The 19,788-nt window shown below is 41.4% G+C and overlaps 2 protein-coding genes across 4 annotated transcripts in view; one reads left to right on the plus strand and one right to left on the minus strand.

The window, feature by feature from the left end:
* PRKAA2 (protein kinase AMP-activated catalytic subunit alpha 2) overlaps nt 1–9,000 on the plus strand; it is a 28,739-nt gene extending 19,739 nt beyond the window's left edge. The window contains exon 9 of the mRNA XM_081915826.1: nt 1,107–9,000. Coding sequence (XP_081771952.1) covers nt 1,107–1,342 — 236 coding nt within the window. The 3' untranslated portion in view covers nt 1,343–9,000. The remainder of the gene's footprint in view (nt 1–1,106) is intronic.
* A 2,067-nt stretch (nt 9,001–11,067) lies between these two features.
* The window catches only part of FYB2 (FYN binding protein 2), a 36,163-nt gene continuing 27,442 nt past the window's right edge, over nt 11,068–19,788 (minus strand). For 2 of the 3 annotated variants that reach the window (XM_081915532.1, XM_081915534.1), the window contains exons 14-19: nt 17,768–17,796; nt 16,619–16,679; nt 14,101–14,197; nt 12,661–12,820; nt 12,106–12,139; nt 11,068–11,758 (exon numbers count right to left, since the gene is read on the minus strand). In XM_081915532.1, the coding sequence (XP_081771658.1) occupies nt 11,749–11,758; nt 12,106–12,139; nt 12,661–12,820; nt 14,101–14,197; nt 16,619–16,679; nt 17,768–17,796 (391 nt within the window). In that variant the 3' untranslated portion in view covers nt 11,068–11,748. The remainder of the gene's footprint in view (nt 11,759–12,105; nt 12,140–12,660; nt 12,821–14,100; nt 14,198–16,618; nt 16,680–17,767; nt 17,797–19,788) is intronic. The other variant, XM_081915533.1, reaches the window with a different exon arrangement.

A 19,788-nucleotide genomic window follows, 5' to 3' on the forward strand; every position in this document is an offset into this window, starting at 1 on the left:
TAAAATACAAAGGGCCTTAAATATTCAATAAAATGATGCAAATATGAACTATTAAGTGTGCATTCCAAAGAAAAAGTCTGCAACTCCCACCTGCTCTTTGGCTATGATGGCTGGGCTAGTGGGGATTCAAATCCAACATCTGGAAGGCCACAGATTCCCCTTCCCCAAGTTAATGTGCAGTTTAGGCTGCAGTCATATACATACTTGGTTGGGAGCAAGGCCCATTTAACACAGTGGGACTTCCTTCTGAGTGAATACACATGGAACACAGCTGTCCAACAGCAGCGTCCTTTTAAAGCCAGCAGTATGGAAGCTTGAATAGCACTAAATTCCATTGAAATAGGCTACAACCTTGGGGACACAAGAGAGGCAGGTGAAGCAAAGTGAAAGGACAGTCTTAGGCTTGATTAAGAATATTTAAAAAGATGCAGCAAAAGAGAGAGTCAGCTGGCAGTGTACAGAGCACAAAAAGGAGATGCAACAGCTACCTCATCAAGAGTTTGCAGAGAAAGTGTGGTTTGAAGGAGAAATGGCTTGGTTTTCTCCTGGTCCAGAGGCTCAGAACCAAACCAATGGATTCAAGTTACAAAAAACAAGATTCCAACTAAACATCAGGAATAACTTTCTGACAGCAAGAGCTGTTAAGCAGTGGAAGAGACTCCCATGAGAGGTGGTGGACTCTCCTTGGAGGTCTTTAAGCAGAGGTTGGGTGGCCATCTGTCATGGATGCTTCAGCTGAGATTCCTGCATTTCAGGGGATGGACTAAATGTCTCTTGGGGTCCCTTCCAACTCTACAATTTTATGATCCTAAACTCCTGCATTGTGGCTCATTCCCACTCCCCAGACTTAATATGAGAGAGCCATGGCCCAAGGATGGAGGAGATGGGTGAGCAATGCTTGCATGGGTTTTGCTGTAGTTTATTGTATGTATCCTGAAATGTCTTCCACGTATCAAGCTTATCTCAGTCTTCTTGCAAGCCACACTTTCTGAAGAGAGGCTGCCATAAAGCATAGGAGCAAAGTCAGTTGCCGGAGAAAGGAACAGTAGCCTCCTATCAGCCAGAGCAGATGTTTAAAACCTTTGTTTTCTCTTTGTGCCTTCAAGATGATGTCATGGAGCAAAGGTCAGGCTCTTCTACACCTCAGCGCTCCTGCTCCGCAGCCCGCTTGCACAGACCGAGGCTGAGTCTCGATTCTGCCACCGCTGATTGCCAGTCGCTTCCTGGGTCTCTCATGGGCTCCTTGACCGGGAGCATGACCTCTGTGACACCTCGTCTCGGTAGCCACACCATGGATTTCTTTGAAATGTGTGCCAGTCTCATCATGGCGCTGGCTCGCTGACAGGTATCATTCAGAAGCTTGATTTCTTTGCAAAAGCTGCATGTCAAAGGATCATTTGGGCACGTGCAGCAAGGAACCTAATCCTTGAGGTAGAAATCCCAGATTCGGTACCCAGAATATATGATGTATATTAAGGGAAGTAGGCAAATGTGTTCGATTTTATGTTATCCTTATTGCAGAATTTGCTTCATTCTTTTTGCAAGGAATTTGGAATAGTTGTGTTAGAAGTTGTGGTAGAAGTGGAGGTAGAAAGCAGTGGAGGAGGGCTTTGGGCCCGTTGTCCAACAGCTGGTCACTGTCCAGTCTCATCGCTTGCCACACTAAGCTTCAATTATGCAGGAAACAGCAACGTCTGCCAAAAATCTGAAAAATGTCTCCAGTCACAGAACCCACAGTGCCCCTGCCATTGTAAACATATCAGTGCAATAATGTTCCTGAATACTTGAGTATTTCTCCAAAGGATTCTGAAAAAAATGATTTCAGAAAATGTATACTTTATCCTTCCGATGGGGTTGATTTTCACTTTACGCATGTGGAAGAAATTTTCACCTTTGCTGTTCTTTCACCTACTGTAACATGTAAAATCACCTTTTGTAGAAGGACCGTAGCTCAATGAGAAGTGCAATTTTTGAATGTTTTCAATCCCACATATCAAATATGTACAGGTTTTAGTCTCAGGCATCTCTGGCTAGGAAACAGTTGATGACAAGCCTCTGTGGCCAAGCTGCAATATAACATTCTCCCTCCCTTCCCCACTCCCCGCCTCGTGGAAGCGCTCTTTGAATGTTCAGAAGTCAACAGGAATCTTGTTCCCTGCTCATAGGTTCATATGAATGAACAGCTGCAGCCTACAAGTGCATTCCTCCATTCTAAGCACACTTCTGTAAAGTAACGCACCACAGCAGGAAAAACCCATAATTTCCTAAAACAGTGGAGAGCAGGATTTAAATTCTGCTGACCATTATAGTCAACAACAGTGGCCTGGCTCTATTATATTATTGTCATATTGTGGCAAAATAAGAGAGAGAATCGGGTATTACCATTGAGGAACAATGCACAGACAGTTCTCCATCCAATATATCCTTTGATTTAGTCCTTTTCTGAATTCAGCACACTCTTAACATAGTTGTGATTACTGCTAGGGTGTTTCACACCCTTGTAGAGAGTTGTAGATCATGGGTGGCTAACCTGAGGCCTTCCAGATGTTGTTGGACTCCAGCCCAAATTGCTGTGACTGGGAATGAGGGGGACCTGTTGCCCCAAACAAACAAAAAAAAGGGTGGAGGACTACGGGTTAGCCACCTCTGCTGTACATCCTCAAAAGACAAATTTGTTAGAATGAAAGAGATGGGTCAGTATGCAGAGTGCAAGGCTGTAATTATACAGCAACAGTGCCAACAAGGTGCACAAAAGGACACACCATTTTGTGTGTGTATACACACACACCCCCTATAATATATGCCTGCAGTGCATGTACCAGACCCACCTTGCCTCCTCTCTTGCTGCCCAGAAGTGACTGATGGGTGTGTGTACATGTATCCTTTGCTCTCCCCTCTTTGGATACTGAATCTCCTAGCTGGCGATCACTAGAAGTCAGTCAGCACTTGAATGCTGGAAAAAGCCTTTTGTGACATGGTTGCACAGGGCTACCATCTCATTTAGTAAACATCCCACAGCAACATTTTTTTCACAGCTTTAATTAAAGTTTTGCATTTGGGAGTTTCTGTTCCCTCCAAAGGAATTCTTTCCACTACAGCCTTTCATAACCATTTTGTGCTCACTGCTGTTCATTGTCCTGGGCTTGTTAAGCTCAGACCACCTACTATATCCCATAAGCAATACTCGCAGCCTGCTCTTAATCACATTATTAGTCTTCCATCAATCACTGCAGCCCCTGCCTTGTACCAGAAATATCAAAGCGCAAGGCCTGTATATTTAAATGAGGAGCAATCATTAACCCCATGGCAGCTGTAGAGCAGATAAAGATTGCTGTAACCATCTATGTAAAACTCATAATAGTGGGATGGGGAGAAAAAATTATATCTTTCTTCAGGAGTGAGGTCCTTTGATAACACCCTTGTTCACCAGCATAAAGCAAGATAATTAGAGAGTGTATTCAGCAATACAGCAGGAAAGAGGGTAATGGATAAAATTAGGAGCATTAAGGTAAAGAATCAAATGAAGAATATCCTGGCTCGCAAGATGAATGGACCTCCATTCAGGACTGAGCCTGGGGTTGTTGTTTTTTTGCTGTGGCTTCATTCCTCTTTTTTTAACCTTATCTGCTTGATCCTGATTCCAACACAGATCTTCGTCAGCATAACCTCTTCAAGAAATGACTTCTTAATTGTAAACAGATAAGGGCATTGGCAGGATTATTGTAATAACCTGCAGTTTCATAAGAGTATATATTTAAAGTAGATGAGTAAAAGAATAAGTTAACTTATAATATGCAGGGAATGATAAAAATAAAATTAAAGAGGAGGAAGGAAGTTGAGTTTTGAAATGTTAGAATAATGGTAAAAGTATTGAAATGTATATAACTGACAAAAATGTTTAATCTATGACCTTAAAAACCAAACCAAATAAGTTTTTAAAAATTCAGATACGGGAGTGCATTTCTTGTCACAAGGTCCAGCTGGTTGGCATTCCGCTACACAGCCAGCTGTGGGAGCAAGAGCAGGACAGATTGTGCTTGCCATAAAGGCTAGACAATCTGTGTCCCACTGATCAAGACCAGGCATTCAGTGCTCAGGAAGAACCAGTTGCTCCCTGGCCCTATTGTCTTTTGAAATATGTCCTAAGAGAGATAACTAGGAATCCACAGTGGACTCAACCCCTCAAGGTGTGTACTTTGTCTGGGACTTGGGTCAGGCTTCTGTAATCCCCAAGATCTGAAAATTTACTAGGAGTCAGGAGTGTTTCCCAGTCTGCTCCTTTTCTCTCTACAGTTAGATCCTCAACATCTTTCAGTGCTTGAACCATGGTTATGTTGCCTTTTGCCCCCTTCTTTCTCAATTCACCTTGTTACTTCCAACCAGCTCTTCACATCTGCAAAAAATAAGATATGCGTCTCATTGTTTCCATACCTCGCCCTCCGTGACCTTTTCCTCTATTCAAACTTCTGTTGAATTATAAACACATCAGCTTCCGCTTTCCTTCTTCCTAATGACTGAGCCAAAGCTACTCCAACATAGAGTTGCAGTGGGACAAGCTTTGTGTCTTGAATGTTTTCTGACCGCGTGTAGTGTGCATTCTGCAGTAGGGCAGCAGGCAGATAATCAGCCTTGAATGTTGCAGTGCATCAGCCATGCTGACCCAACATTGGGATGCCATCTCAGGATGCACTTTCTTCACAAATGGCGTACGGTTGGCCCTGAAGTAGCCCTTCACAGTGGTAAATATAACATCTTGGTGGGCTGTGCTGTTTCATTAGGCAAAAAGAAAGAAAGGTATTTCATACTCCACAAATCACAGGTGCTCATGGTCATTGTCTCACAACTGACTGAGAAATTATAATACAGAGGGAGGCTGCACCGGACAGACTTGTCATTACGTTGACCAAAATATATTTTGGCAGCCTCATGTGGGGTTCCCTGCATGGTACAGGCCAGTGCCCTTGAGGTCTAAGGAGTTGTTTGAGTTTTGCATTTCATTTTGAATGTTCTTCCTAGTGACAAAGACGCTGGCTATTCCCCCCAAAACAGGACAGCAGCCAAATTTACCTTTCTAATATAAGAGCGGATAGAATCCCTTCCGTGTGCTGTTTCATGAAAGCTGGAATGTAAATTTGACAATACTGTTCCAGACCTCAGGGCTTCAATGTACCTCCAAAGCTTAATTGACTGTGACCTCTACTGATATACTGATAAAGCAGGAATAACTTGTGTTTTTACTGTATTTTTGGTTTCTATGGAAGCCGCCCAGAGTGGCTGAGGAGGCCCAGCCAGATGGGCGGGGTATAAATAATAAATTATTATTATATTATTATTATTTTATTGTTCCTTTTCTGCAGGATAGCTGAAGGAATCAGGTTTACTAAATTTGCAGTAACACGCCATTTTTAAAGGGTAAAAACCTTGCTTTTAGGATAACAAAGCTATAGCTTTTGTGGGTGTTTCAGTAACATTTGGGGGGGTGGATTTTTATGTCACTTTTCTCTTAATAAGTATTAGCTGCTTTTGTTTAATTTTATAGTGGGCTTGATATCAATTGCCTGACAAACTAAAAGGAAGCAGAATAGGCTCCAAGTCAAGACAAGAGGGCCAAAAAACTACACTGGGGCCATAAACAGTTATTAAAAAATAAGTAAATAGTAATAATTGGAGAACAGTTGGCACAGCTTTAGTCAAAAGCCTCTGTCGGAAAACATTTGCCAAACAAGTCTTCTCCATCATTGTTACAGCATCGTTTTATCAAAACTGTTTTTCAGTTTCCCGTTTGTTCTGAACTACTGCAGGATATTCATTTTCCTAGGAGGCACTATGGCTTACTTCACACAGTCATAGGAAAGGACTCACCTTGACTGAAGGAGTAGCAGGCTGTACCGCTGGCCCCGCTCACCCAACATTGCACAGCTTTCCTGTCCCAGACACTGAACACAGGCATGTAAGTGGGGAAGCCTCTGTGCATACCTCTCTACATGTGTAGGCTCCCCCAAGCACCCCACCCACACACCCATGCTCAGTGTGTGGATGCCAGTGTGGGTAAGCTGTGCAATATCAGGGGTTAATCTCACAGAACCCCTTCACATGACTAATACATAAAATACAGGCTATATTCTGTGCAATTCTGCTTCTTTGACTTAGCCCCCAATTCTTCATCTTGAAATGCTCTGAAAGCTCACTCCATATAGGGAGCCCATCAGTTTGGCCGAAGGAAATAGTTGGGAGAAGCAAGGTAGCAGTAGGGAAGAGTTAGCAATATAACTATTTCCACTACCAGTTGAGTGGAATGTCATTGTCTTTTCCTGGGCTGTTAAAATATTTCCCATGCATAGTGCATAGGAACAGGTTTCCTTGGCCAACACTTAACCCCTACTTATATGACAGACATAAATTCTTAAATTTCTACTTTTAAATTTAGCACTTTTATTGCACTTTACCTCTTTTTAAGAAAGACACTACTAATATTGGGAGCGGGGGGGGGCGGGGAGAACCAGTGCTACTTTTTAAATAAATAATTTGATACTACCACAGGATAGAGACGAAGAATAGTTTTATTAGTATTTCTGAGTGGTTATAAATTATTTGTAATGTCAGTCACACCTGGGAGCATTGGCCGAGATCTGGCACCACAGACGTTGCTTGCCAATAATAAAAAGCCACATCTCGTGTGGATACATCCTCATTGTCATACTTCCACTGTGGCAAGATTTAGAACTACAATTTAGAAGCGTCAGGTGCTTCAAAACATCTGCCAAAGTGATCACCGACATTAAAGACTAATTGCTATTCTACCCTTAAAAAGGCTGTGCTAACCTTTTGGGGGGTCCATGAACACATTTGCCATGTGGGCAAATCCTTGTGGGCACCATCCACACACCACACTACAAGAGAAGACTTCTTTCAAGCCTAATTCCAGTAAGGCAAAGGAATGTATGCCAGATAGCCAACACACATGTGCAAATATGTATTTGAGAATAGATGCATTTATGCAAAGCTGAGCACTAAAGCACAATTTTCAGCTGCTGGCTTAATGACGTGTTGCAGATAAGAAACCACTAGCTATTTTCTAGAAGGAACACTGGATAAGGATTTAAAATAGCACAATATAATACAGAATAAATTCTGTAGTCTTTAAACTTTGTTTCCAGTAAGGGTACTAACCTTGCATGAATTTCCCCCCCCCCCCAGTGGTCCCTCCTGCATCTGTGGTAGAATCGCACCAATTTCTTCGCATCACCACACACCACATATGACGTAATTTACAGACGTAGCTTAGTAAGTCTAGGCAATTTGCCATTTATTATCAGTGGTAGCATATTGTTTTTAGGAGGAAGATCAGCCTGAGCTAGAGAATACAAAATCGTGCCTTCTCATATCAGCTGCTAAAAATCACAAACGATTCATTTCCACTCATTTAGTGCGCTGCCTTCAGTACCCTAGGTGCAGATTTTTTAAATACTTGAAGTGTGCTTGCTGTGTTCTCACGTTGCCTCAGTGTTTGCATTTGCATGGGATAAAACCTCTTGTTGGAAACCTCCTGTAGAGCAGCAGCTGGGATGCCATTGTGGAAGAGCCATGTAGGTCAGTATTTGCTCTCATGCTTTTTATATGCAAAAGGCCCAGAGGTCAATCCCCAGCATAGGGTTTGGAAAGACGACTGACTGAAGCCCTGCGGAGCTGCTGTCACTCAGTGTAGTTAATACACAGTTATTTGAGCCAGTATTTTCTGACTCAGTATAAATCAGTTTCCTAGGTCTTGGGGCTGAATTCTGTGGCACCTACCCTAACATTTTTTTTATCCAGCTATTTTTTTAAAGAATTTGTCACTCCTTTCTTTTCTCCACTCCAGCCCCAGGTTATCTATGACTTATTTGGGCTTCAGGTTCATCCCATCCAGTGTTTAACATGTTTGCTATTAAGATTTGGCACGCTTTTATAGGAAGCTAAAGTGTGTCCCAATCCACTACATACAATGTACAGGAGGAGATTCTGAAGGATGCTCCGTTCACTTCAAAGCAAGTAGCAGGTCCACAGGCACAGCTCTTTGCACATGTAGAGCTGCCCTTCCATTGAAGTGAGCAAGAAAATGTTTGTGGGCAGGAGAACTTCCTCTGTGCACACTAGATCAGGTACCAGGCTATGGCTTACACTACAAGCAAGTCAGCATACAAGCAAAAAGTAACAGTCAATGCTCTTATGCCTTTCCTTGATGTTTCTCCAAAGCAGCTCCCATGCCCCAAAAGGCAAGCAATTACTCAGTTCCAAAAGTTTTCTTGTCTCTTCAGGAGTGACAGTTGCTTTCAAGAAGAATTAATATCCCAAATGTAATTTCTCTTACTTGCACGCAAGTGACTTTGACTCAAGAACGTCAGAAGCTATGCGGTAAATTGATTTTTCTGGTTGTGGAAATTCTAAGTTACTGTAAAATTAAGCATTTAAACCCTTAGTAAATGCAGTCTTCTATGCACTGAACAGCAATATTTCTTTACACACATTTAGTAGACAAGAAACCTGGTCACAATATTAAATCTTCTAATTCTCTCTTACCCTTGCATTCAGATAAAGTATATTCTCCCCTCAAAAAGCCTTGAATCTCCTGCTGAAAATGCCTTAACTGATCAAACTTATTTATGTAATTTATTTATTTGGTGTCTCCATGTTCATTCATGCATTTCTCTCCCTAAGTGGTGAATGTATCCTAACCTCACAAAGCTCTGAAATGAATACCAATGATACAGTAGTGTTTATTCTTACTTTGGAAGTGAACCCAGTTTTTCTGTGTTAAGAAACCTTTGTATGTATATTTTGTAAATCTAGCAGCATTTTCTTCTTCGGTGTGCACAACAAAGCTGCAAGCCACCTGACAACTGTGTCCTTGAACTACTTGTAACTTGGGTAATAGCAGGGAAGCCTGTGTCATGCAGCTTCTCTTATGTAAAAATGGAGCAATGCCATGAACTCTGGATACCCAACCTTCATTAGTGGACAAAAGCGGAGATAGGCAAGCTCTCTCAAATGTACCTGTGGATTAACTTTGATCTCCCAATTGTTGCCCCCAAATTATTATATTTAGAGCTGTTCTGAGGGCTCAAAATAATGCTCCCAGTCCAGCCAGTTTTCAGAGTTCCCAGATGCCCTACCTGCTAACCCACTTTACTGAAACTAACTTCCCCTTTCCTTTTGGTCCTTGAGAGAAATAATCTATTTCATGGTTCCCTGGAGCTTCCAGGATGCTGCTTATCAGTACAGGAGGAATAGAGAGAAAGAGGAAAAGAAGGAGAGCAGGAGCTAGGGGAAAGGTCTTTTGGGGGCTGCAAGAGCTGGCAAGGGTGGGTGAGAAGCTTAAGAATCTCATGGCTCAAATTTTAATTCAGTCTCGCTTCTCAGACATTCATGTCCAAATCCAATCTGAGCTGGCATCCCTGTTCTGATAGGAGAGCAAGTCTGGATGATCTAAAAAGTGTTTTACATATCAAGTCTGATAGGAGAGCAAGTCTGGATGATCTAAAAAGTGTTTTGCACATATGACAGTGTTGCAGGGAAGGCACTACTCCCTGCCCATTTAGTTTTGTAACTTAAGCAGAAAATGAAGGTTGGGTGGCTGCAGTTTCACTGACCTATTTTGGTGTTGATTTTCCCCCTCCCCTTTTATTGTACCACACTGTTTGTGATTATTACTCCATGGTTGACATTTGCACTTTAATAAAGAGATGAGAATCTTACAAAATGCTACATGCTTGAGCTGTTCTTGTGATAAAATCAAAGGACTTAAGATACCTTCTGTCTGCTTACAGCAAAGTGAGGTATGTCTTGAATTACCAGGGAGCAGCGTGTGGAAGAAAATGCTTAGCAAGTTATCAGAAAATGCGAGCTTCCAGAGAATTGCCATTAAAAGTGAAAAATAATCACGGGGTGGCACAAAGGCAGGCACAATATTAAGGAAAGCCCATTCGTATTGCCCACTAGAAATAAGGACAGAAAGCTAATCTAGAATTTGTTCTCACATACTATTTAATGGTATTTTCCCCAACACTAACTTCAGGCACCCATGTACAGGTACTGGGCCTGAAATAGGTTTTCTGCTAAAAAAAAAAAGAGTCCCAGATTCTAGCACAGTGTAGGGAAATTCTGCTAACTGACATGACTATCAAGGAAATATCTCAATATTTGCCATCAAAATAATCCATTTTTCATTCCTACAATCCAGCTCCGGTGGTTGCATATCAAAGAGACTGACAAGCCAAGTCAAAGTAATTAACGTTAAGTTTATCTAATGTGGAAACTGTTGATTTACACAAATCCACATTTCTTCTGAGTTTTCTCCTGAGATTATGGAAGTTCAATATTTTGTGCTGACAAACCTGTGTTTTATAGGCTTAAGCCACTTTGAAAGCAAGCGTGCATGTCAGCACACTTAATTCCGTCCACATGTTAGAAAATCAAAACTCCAAGGTATCAAATTCTAAAGAAGTTCTTGCTTGAGACTGGGATTTGGCTTTTATTCAGATTTCCCCCACATGCTGTACTATCTGGTCATTGTAAGAAGTGCCATTTCTACAATTGGCTTTCCATAACAAATCATGTTTTCTAACAAAGCCAATTAATTGTTATAACATCTTGAAACAAACAGAAACTCTAATTTGATTGTGTAAACTTGAAATAATGTAGTTTTCAAGGCCTCTGTGCACACGGTGCCTATTTTTACCAATCTGCATTAGTTTTACTTTCTTTGGCGAGTCTTCTACAATAAGTTCAGCTATTCATTGCACATACTCCCATTCAACCCTTCTTTGCACAGTTTACCATGGGATGCCTGGCTGTGAAGATATTGTAAATCTAGAGGGAAACCAGCCCATTTACCACAAAACCAATAGAACAGGCCAACATGCATTTGTGTCAAGGCCTCTCATCTTTGAACTAGGGTCCCCCCCCCCATGGTCATTTGTTCTTAACTCAAAGGTACTTGCCTTGTTTTATTTAAGCTACTTACAGATGAAGTTAAATAAAAACAGAAAGCCAAGTTTTAAGCAGCATCGCCTTCAAAAACAATCTATTAAATGTCAATTCTTACTTCATTTTATTTACATCTACAAGGAATGTTTCAAGTATGCCAACAGCACATCTGATATGTACAAGGATTGATGCAGACTTAATATAGGAGCATACAGGACAAATGCCAAGGCTTACATTTTCATCATTGACAACACACACACACACAGAGACCAGCTGTTTCACACACAAAACGGTAAGTATGCTGGCCATGATCCAAGGAACCAAGGTGATTTCTGCACAAGCACAGGAACTTTACATGTTCTCCATCTGTCATAACTGAAAATCCTCTTGTTCAGGAGGGAACGGGAGCTGGAAACAAAATCCGACAAAAACCTCCTATACATATGCAGGTTCATTAACCGTGTGCACGAGGGTCTTGGGATCCCTGCAGTTAGCTGGAATCTAAATTATCAAGTCACACAAATGGCACAGCATGAACTTGAAAAACAATTTTGAACTTGCAATATTGGAAAGCAACCATGCTCAACTCCTTGTCTATCATTCAAGCAAGTGGCAGCTGTTAACTGTGAGCTACTGAAGAATTCAAGCTTAGCATTCAGTTTGCCACCGACAACTCAATTCTATTTCTTCCCACGCAAAGAAGTTTCTTACTGGTGCTTATTTTTGGTGGATGCCATCGATACATCATCACTTCATAGGGAACAGTTGCACTGCAGATGTACAGTACTAATGTCTGCTACAAAAGAAAAGGCACAAGTTTACCCCAGCTTTGCACATAGGTATTTATTTATCGGTGATAAATACATTGGGAAACAAAAGAAGCAACTCCCTTAAGTGTTTGACTGGTGTTTGACTTAGAACGCAGCTACTTTAAAATACGATCGTGGGGCACCCAGAAAATATAAAACAATGCAGCTACGTAAGAACACGAATCATTCCCAAAATAAAATTATAAAGGAGCCTCTTACTTTAATTGTCTCAAAGAACAAACAAAACTACCAGATCCTGCCACACTAAACCTCAAGCAAAAATGCTTATGAAATTGTTCTCTTAACATCGGGATAACAAATGCACAAAACCTACCTGAAATTCAAGTGTTCTAGTAGCACAAATCCATCTAGGAAAGAATAAAATAAATTATATTCATAAATCTTAATATTTTAGGCATATGCAAAATCCTCCATACATACCATATTTTTCCATCTATAAGACGCCCCTTATTTGGGGGGACTCGGATATAAGAAAATGGTGGAAGATGTATCTGTGTATAAGATGCCCCGTAAGTTTTGACATTTTTAAGGGGGGAAAAACCTAGTCATACACAGAAAAATACGTTTTCTGTTTTCCTAATTCAAACTGCCAGAGTCAAGTACTGATCCAAGTAAATAATCCGTAGCCCATCATTGGTAGCAGAGTTCTGGTTTCTGGAGAAAAGGGAGTCTGGTTCTCAGCTGTAGAAGGGTCTGGGGAGCCCAGAATTTCATTTGAGCTACTCACACATTCAGATTGCTTCCTTGCAATACCCAATACCCAGTTTGTGATAATTGAACTGCCAAATCTCCTTACCCACTCAAACTGTTCTGTTTACGGTCTGCTTAAAACATGGCCGTTCCATTCAACACCACTCGGAAAACTTACATTTGCCTTCAGAATTCCGACATATCAGTTGGTTCCCTTCCGTAATATCAATGACTTCAAGTTGCTCGCCTGCCGTGATCCTCAAGTCAAGTTTTCCTTTGGTCAAAGTATTTGAGCAGTGTGCAACTGCGGTATTGATTACCCCAATCTCCTTATCATACTGAGAGAAGGGAATAAGAAAATAAATAAAGATGCAATCCAAAGTACACTTACTGGAAAAAGACCCATTGAAAATAATGGGGTTACTTTCAATTAAGCATAGGTAGCTAAAAGGGCTTGGGCATCCTAAATGGTCCTTTGAACAAAAGATATACACAAACTTACATCACAAGCCGCTTTGCAAAGTCTCATGTTTCAGAAGGAGGCTGCCACACAGCATCGGGATGACTGAGCGTATGGATGAATGTTTGAGAATTGCAAGGCCAAACCTTCATTGGGCATGCAGAAGAACTAATTGTATTATTATTTGGATTTCAGGCTATATCCTGAGTTTGAACATTTCTAATCACTATTAAGGAGGATCTGCAGCCTTCTGAATAGACCGTGAAATATATGAATGATGCCTATGGTTTGTTTTTGTTTCTTTAAAAGTAATCCTAGTATCCAACCCACCAGGCAAAGGTAAAGGACCCCTGACGGTTAAGACCAGTCGCGAACAACTCTGGAGTTGCGGCACTCATCTTGCTTTACTGGCCGAGGGAGCCGATGTTTGTCCGCAGACAGTTTTTTCTGGGTCATGTAGCCAGCATGACTAAGCCGCTTCTGGCGAAACCAGAGCAGCGCATGGAAACGCCATTTACCAGGTATTAGGGCTCCCAAAATATAGCAGCAGCAAGGTTGATTTCCCCAAAGTCTCAGAAGCAGATTTAAAATGAAAATGAACACTAGATTTTTTTAAAAAAAAATTAGACTGTTTCAGTTCAACTCCATTAAATAATAAACTATGGAAAACATTGGGAGGGGACAGCTAGAAACATGTAACAAGTGCTGTCTCCAGCATCGTAAATCCTAACCATCTCTACCTAAAACACTATAAAGATCATACAAACAGTTCCTGAGGGTGTTCAGCTGCTGGAAAGTGTCAAGCATCAAAACTGGGATAACCTCTTAGGAGGTTTATGTCCTGGCTTACCAGAGACATCATATAAGTAGCTGGAAATACTCCTGACTGGGCTCAAGCAGCTGATTTGAAAAATCAGCATCAGATCTAGAAAACATTTCCTTGTATTGGAGCCCTATTTTAGTATGACAAATGACAAAATAATTTAAACAGAACAGCTTTCTGGAACATTGCAGCTCACAGTTCTGTACATGACAGGAGGTGACAGATTGTGCAATAGACTTTCATGCACCATACACATGCAAGAGTTGACTCTGCATTGCAGGTAACCATGCCAACATATTCCAAGCTTCTTGTAAAAATAAAATAAGGAAACCTACCATGAACTTCTCTCTAAACAGCTTTTCTTCTTTTGTCATCTTGCTATTCTTCTCTAAAGCATGTTTCTTGAGTTTGAAGAAATTTCTTGAGGAAGGCCTATGAAGAAAGAATATACATATGATAAACCAGCAACTCAATGTAAGCAATTCAGAACAAAAGTGGGGCGGTATTGGAATAAGATGGAGACATATAAGAGCACTTTTCACAAGTGAGAAGAAAGCATCCGTGTTGAGTATACTTATCTGGAAGCAAGTCCCACTGAACTCAAAGGAACTTACTTCTGCATAGACATGTAAAGGAAAATGTCACAAATCTCACTGAACATACTTCAGAATAACATGCATAGGAGTCTGTTGTAAGAATGCCATTTAATTTAGAAGATATCATTTGTAAAAGTTATTAAGGGAGAAAATTTATTAAGCCAAATGTATTTTCTAGTCAACATAGACTTTATATCCAATTTAAATTACTTCTATCCTGCATCTCTAAACGTTAGCTTTACAATACAGGAATTGTGTCTACATATGCACGGAAATTTTTAAATACCAAAAGGACAGAAGAACAAAAGGACACTAGCAAATATTAGAGAAATAAAAAAATTACAGCCTAGTTTGGAGGCAATGAGAAGCCATGATTTGTTGTTACAGAAGTGAGGTCTTGGGTTCCCTCTCTTCTATCAAACATGATTTCAAATCAGCCATGGTTCCCTTGATGTCCAAACACAGGAACCTCCAGTTTGCTTAAACTACAATTAGTGAGAGAACAAGATACGGTCAAAGCATGGTTTCAGAACCGTACTTATTTTCACTAATTATAGTTTGTGGAGAGGGGTATCAACTACAGTTGCTTTGAGGCTTTCCATTACTAATATATAGTGAGGAGCCAAGAGAGTGGATTTATTTTAGGATAGATTCTTATAGCTTCCTGAAGCAAATAGGAAATAACAACAAATACACCTTTTCATCACATTTTGGGGCCATCACCATTTCTCCACCAACCCTTCTCTTTTGACTTGAGGAACTTTAACTTCCCATTTTATGAATCTCATTTTTCTCTCCCGAGAAAAGGGGAAACACCAGGTTTCCTAATGGCACACATGCTGCAAAAAATGCTGATGCTCCAAAGAGAGACAATGAGTATCAGCGAGATCAACCACAATACCCCACACAAACAGGCCTCATTTCATGCACCACTGAATCACAAAAACATTTTCCAATAGGAATCATGTAGTTACAGCAGTACACAGACTTGCAGTTCAATAGGTTGCAAGTGGAGAACCAAGCAGTTTTATTCAGCTGTAGAGCTGAAAGGGCTTTTTTATATATATAAAAAATGTAAACATAGAACAGATGTCAAAAATTAAAATTTCCCTTGAATGCCGCATGAATTTAATCTCCATGGCTTTCTACCCCACGAAGAGACAGTTATACATTTAGTAGTCAATTATTCTCATGCTGCTGAAAAACTAATTCGTTTTTATCATGCTCATTTGCACCATCTCTATCTCCCACACACATTCTCACACTGCACACATACATACATTCATATAGACATGCAGTGCACACACCCATTCATTCTAACATTCACACACACACACACACACGAGAGAGAGAGAGAGAGAGAGAGAGAGAGAGAGAGAGAGAGAGAGAGAGACTTTCTATAACCTCCCCACCTCATCCAACTGCATTTAAACTTGAAAACTTGAAGCTTATTTGCAATCTAACTGAGGCAGAGGGTGGTTTTATTTGGGGGAGGTCACTGTGAATGATGACAGGAGGGTTAACCCTTCCTTCCCAAGCTGCAAGTCTTCCCCTCCAAAATGCCCCCTGGCTCTGTATTTAGGCTTGAGAAAAGTCTCCTACTGCATTCAATAGGAGGCTTTTTCAAGCTGACATGTAGTGTGGGAGGTTGTGGGGGGCGGGCTGCAGAGCTCCACATGGGGAGGCCTCCTAGGCAGGATGTGACCACAGGTGCCAGCAGCCAGCACACACACACACACACACACACACACACCACCACCATGGATTCAAGACTCAAGCTTGATATCGCATCTGTTAACCTAGAGCCATTGCCACAATTCACAAACTGAGGGTGGGTGATCCTGGATCCCCATGAAAAGCAGTCGATGGGGTACATCTGTGCTGCAAACCTGTTTTGTTTTTGTCCTGATATCATGGCCCCTCCAAAGATTGCTGGAAATGTGTTGCTTGGGGAGAATGCCAATAATTTTCAGAAATCGCTAGCTCCCTTTGCACAAAGGGAACGCTCTTAAGATCTATTGAGACTGTAGCATAAATAAAACCAAATGCATATCCTTCATATTCCGAGGCAGATGGTGTGGCTCAAAATGGAATACTAGAAGTATTCTTGCTCAAATAAATTCACTGTGGACGATGTATTAAGCAAGCATACCGGGAGGTCCATCTTCAGAGCAGCAGAATCATTACATAACACTACTGCTGGCAATAGAATTTTGGTTATGAGAGCAAAATGTCATTTATCACAGTTTTTACCTACTTTGTATCATTTTGTTCTGCGTCGATGTTGTCATACACCATGCTTTCTGGGGCCATAACATCTGTTGTCAAAAGCACATGTGGATGTTATTATCTGTCATTTACAATGTACCTAAACTTTTCTAAGTGCTGTACAGAGATTTTTAAACAGGCCACATCCCCTGCCTACAGGTTTATAATCTCATAGACATGACACAAAAGGAGACAAAGTGATCTGGAGCAGGGCCATAGGTAGAGGGTGCTGATGTGGGCCCCGCCAAGGGCGCAGGAGAGAGGGGGGTGCCAAATTGGCTAAAATATGTCCATAAATATGTCTATAAATAAAAATATTGATTATTGCCTCATAAGAAAAGGTTTTTAAAATTGGGTGAAATGAATGGGTGGAGGAAGGGGTTTGAGGAGAAGGAAAAGAAGAACTAATTTGTCCATGGATGAGGGTGCAATCTAGTTGGTTCTGCCAGGGACGCAAGATCACCTAGCTACGGCTCTGATCTGGAGCAGGATATGGGAGAAAAGGGAAACACACAGAGATGAGCAACTGTCCATTAAAGTTTCAGCATTGCAACAGTTAACTCAGTTACAAACAATACTGTAATCCAGGGGCACTGCTGGACTCCAGCTTCTGTTTCTCTTCTACAAGCCATTTAAGGCACAAATCAGAAATTAAACCTGCCTCAACATCTAAATCAATTCACAAAGCGTCTAATTGTACAAAAATCCAGAAAGTGGATAACCTGCTCTTCAAATCAGGGAAATTGCCACCTCTCAAATCCTAGGCAACTTGCTTGTGGCATGAGGGTCATTTGCCTTCCCAGCACCTGTATAATAAGCCTTAAAATTGCTAAGCAAGCAGTAACTTTTGAAAATTACATTCTGGTTTGTATGAAATATAGCTCTGTGGGTTTTCAGTGCACACAAAGGCAGATTCATCCTGCAAAATCAGTGGCAGTAGGTGCATGAAAATATGTCTGGGCTGCATTTAGTTGTAAACAATTGTTATGATGTAAATTATAGGCTGTGTTATAAAAACCAGCAATTACATCTTGTGACCTGTCTACTTCTCCATCCTCAGTGTCAGAGACACCTCACCTCCACAACCCCAATGTGTTCAAAAGGGAGGCAGTTTCCAGTATGGGACACATCAGCTTACCTAGATTTGGTGCAGAACTGGAAAGAATGCTGAGGAGAAAAACAAAACAAAATCTAAGTTGTGTGTTTCAACATGGTTCATAAATTTCAGTACTGGTTGTATGCAATTAAAGACTTTGAAGAAGGCTTTTGCATGCACACATCCGCTTTCTCATCACACTTACATTTTGGATGAACATTAGAACAAATTGTTAGACATCTGCTACCTAACCATATCCAGTACTGTTTACAGTATTATGCTAACGTGCCTAAGTAACACCGAGAATAAATCAATGCTGCAGGGAGGAATAGAATATATGAAAAGACAAGGAGAAAGGTGGCCTCAAGAGTTCATGAGCTATTTGACTTCTACACATAGGACTCTGTTTCTTATCAGACTTAACCAGTGTTAATCAGAGATTATGAGAGTTGGAGTCCAACCCAGAGGGCTGCAGTCTCTCCATCTGTGCCATACGCTCCTTTTGAACTCAACTCTTGGCATTTAAAAAAATTCTTTGTTGTTGTTTAGTCGTTTAGTCGTGTCCGACTCTTCATGACCCCATGGACCAGAGCACACCAGGCACTCCTGTCTCCCACTGCCTCCCGCAGTTTGGTCAAACTCATGCTGGTAGCTTTGTGAACACTGTCCAACCATCTCATCCTCTGCCGTCCCCTTCTCCTTGTGCCCTCCATCTTCAGGATCTTTAGGAGCCCCAGCTTCACAATCTGTCCTTCCAGTGAACACTCAGGGCTGATTTCCTTCAGAATGGATAGGTTTGATCTTCTTGCAGTCCATGGGACTCTCAAGAGTCTCCTCCAGCACCATAGGTCAAAAGCATCAATTCTTCGGCGATCAGCCTTCTTTATGGTCCAGCTCTCACTTCCATACATCACTACTGGGATCCTTACGTATCCATATATCCATCACGGCTAACACCATTTTGTAACTAACAGCAGGTACATAATTATAAGAGAGTTACATCTGTAAAGTCCTGGGGGTGTTTTGTCCAATAGAGCTCCTACCGACTTGAGCAGCAACAAGATCATAGGACCAGTGGAAGAAGAATGGGCAAAGAGGAGAGCCTGACATGACTACACTATTCTAAGGTGAGCCAGCGATGCAGAGAGGCTGATGCAGAAGGAAGTCAGCTGAAATGTTATGCAAGTACTAGTGAGCAGCTGAGCATGAAACAACGGTTCAAGGTGTTAGAATTCCTTTGGAAGGTTGCACAACAGATCCTGGAATTACAAGTTACACAATCATTTTTTTGAGAATCCTGGCAAGGGTGGGGAGAGGGAAGGTCTGTAGCTAGAGCATTTGCCCAATGTTCAGAAGGTCCCTGGTTCAGTCCCCAGCATGTTGCGATAGGGCTGGGACGGATTCTGGTCTGAAGCCTTGGAGAGCTACTGCCAATCAGTATAGAATAGTGTTTCCCAAACATGGTTTCCAACTGTTTTGGGACTACAACTCCAATCATCCCTGACCACTGGTCCTGATGGCTAGAGTTGATGGGAATTGTAATCCAAAAACAGCTGGAGGCCCAAGTTTGGGAAACACTTGTACAGTGGTACCTCAGGTTAAGTACTTAATTCGTTCCAGAGGTCCGTACTTAACCTGAAACTGTTCTTAACCTGAAGCACCACTTTAGCTAATGGGGCCTCCTGCTGCTGCCACGCAGGAGCACGATTTCTGTTCTCATCCTGAAGCAAAGTTCTTAACCTGAAGCACTATTTCTGGGTTAGCAGAGTCTGTAATATGAAGCGTATGTAACCTGAAGCGTTTGTAACCCGAGGTACCACTGTATAGGCAATACTGAACTAGATAGAGTAATGGTCTAAGCCAGCCAGCTTCCTGTATTCCCCCGTGTTTTGATCCCAAAGAGATACAAAAATAGATAAAATGTAATTATCTGTTGAGTATTGGCAAGCATTTGACGTTATCAGCTGCCCTTTCCTCTCTCCAAATGCCAGATTTGGGGGCTGACACCTTTTCAGTACAGACACAGTCCTGGGCTCCAGGCAGCTTTATAGTCACATGCATAT

Source organism: Podarcis melisellensis (assembly GCF_964234715.1).
Source record: "Podarcis melisellensis genome assembly, chromosome: 6".
NCBI classification, from domain to species: Eukaryota; Metazoa; Chordata; class Lepidosauria; order Squamata; family Lacertidae; genus Podarcis; species Podarcis melisellensis.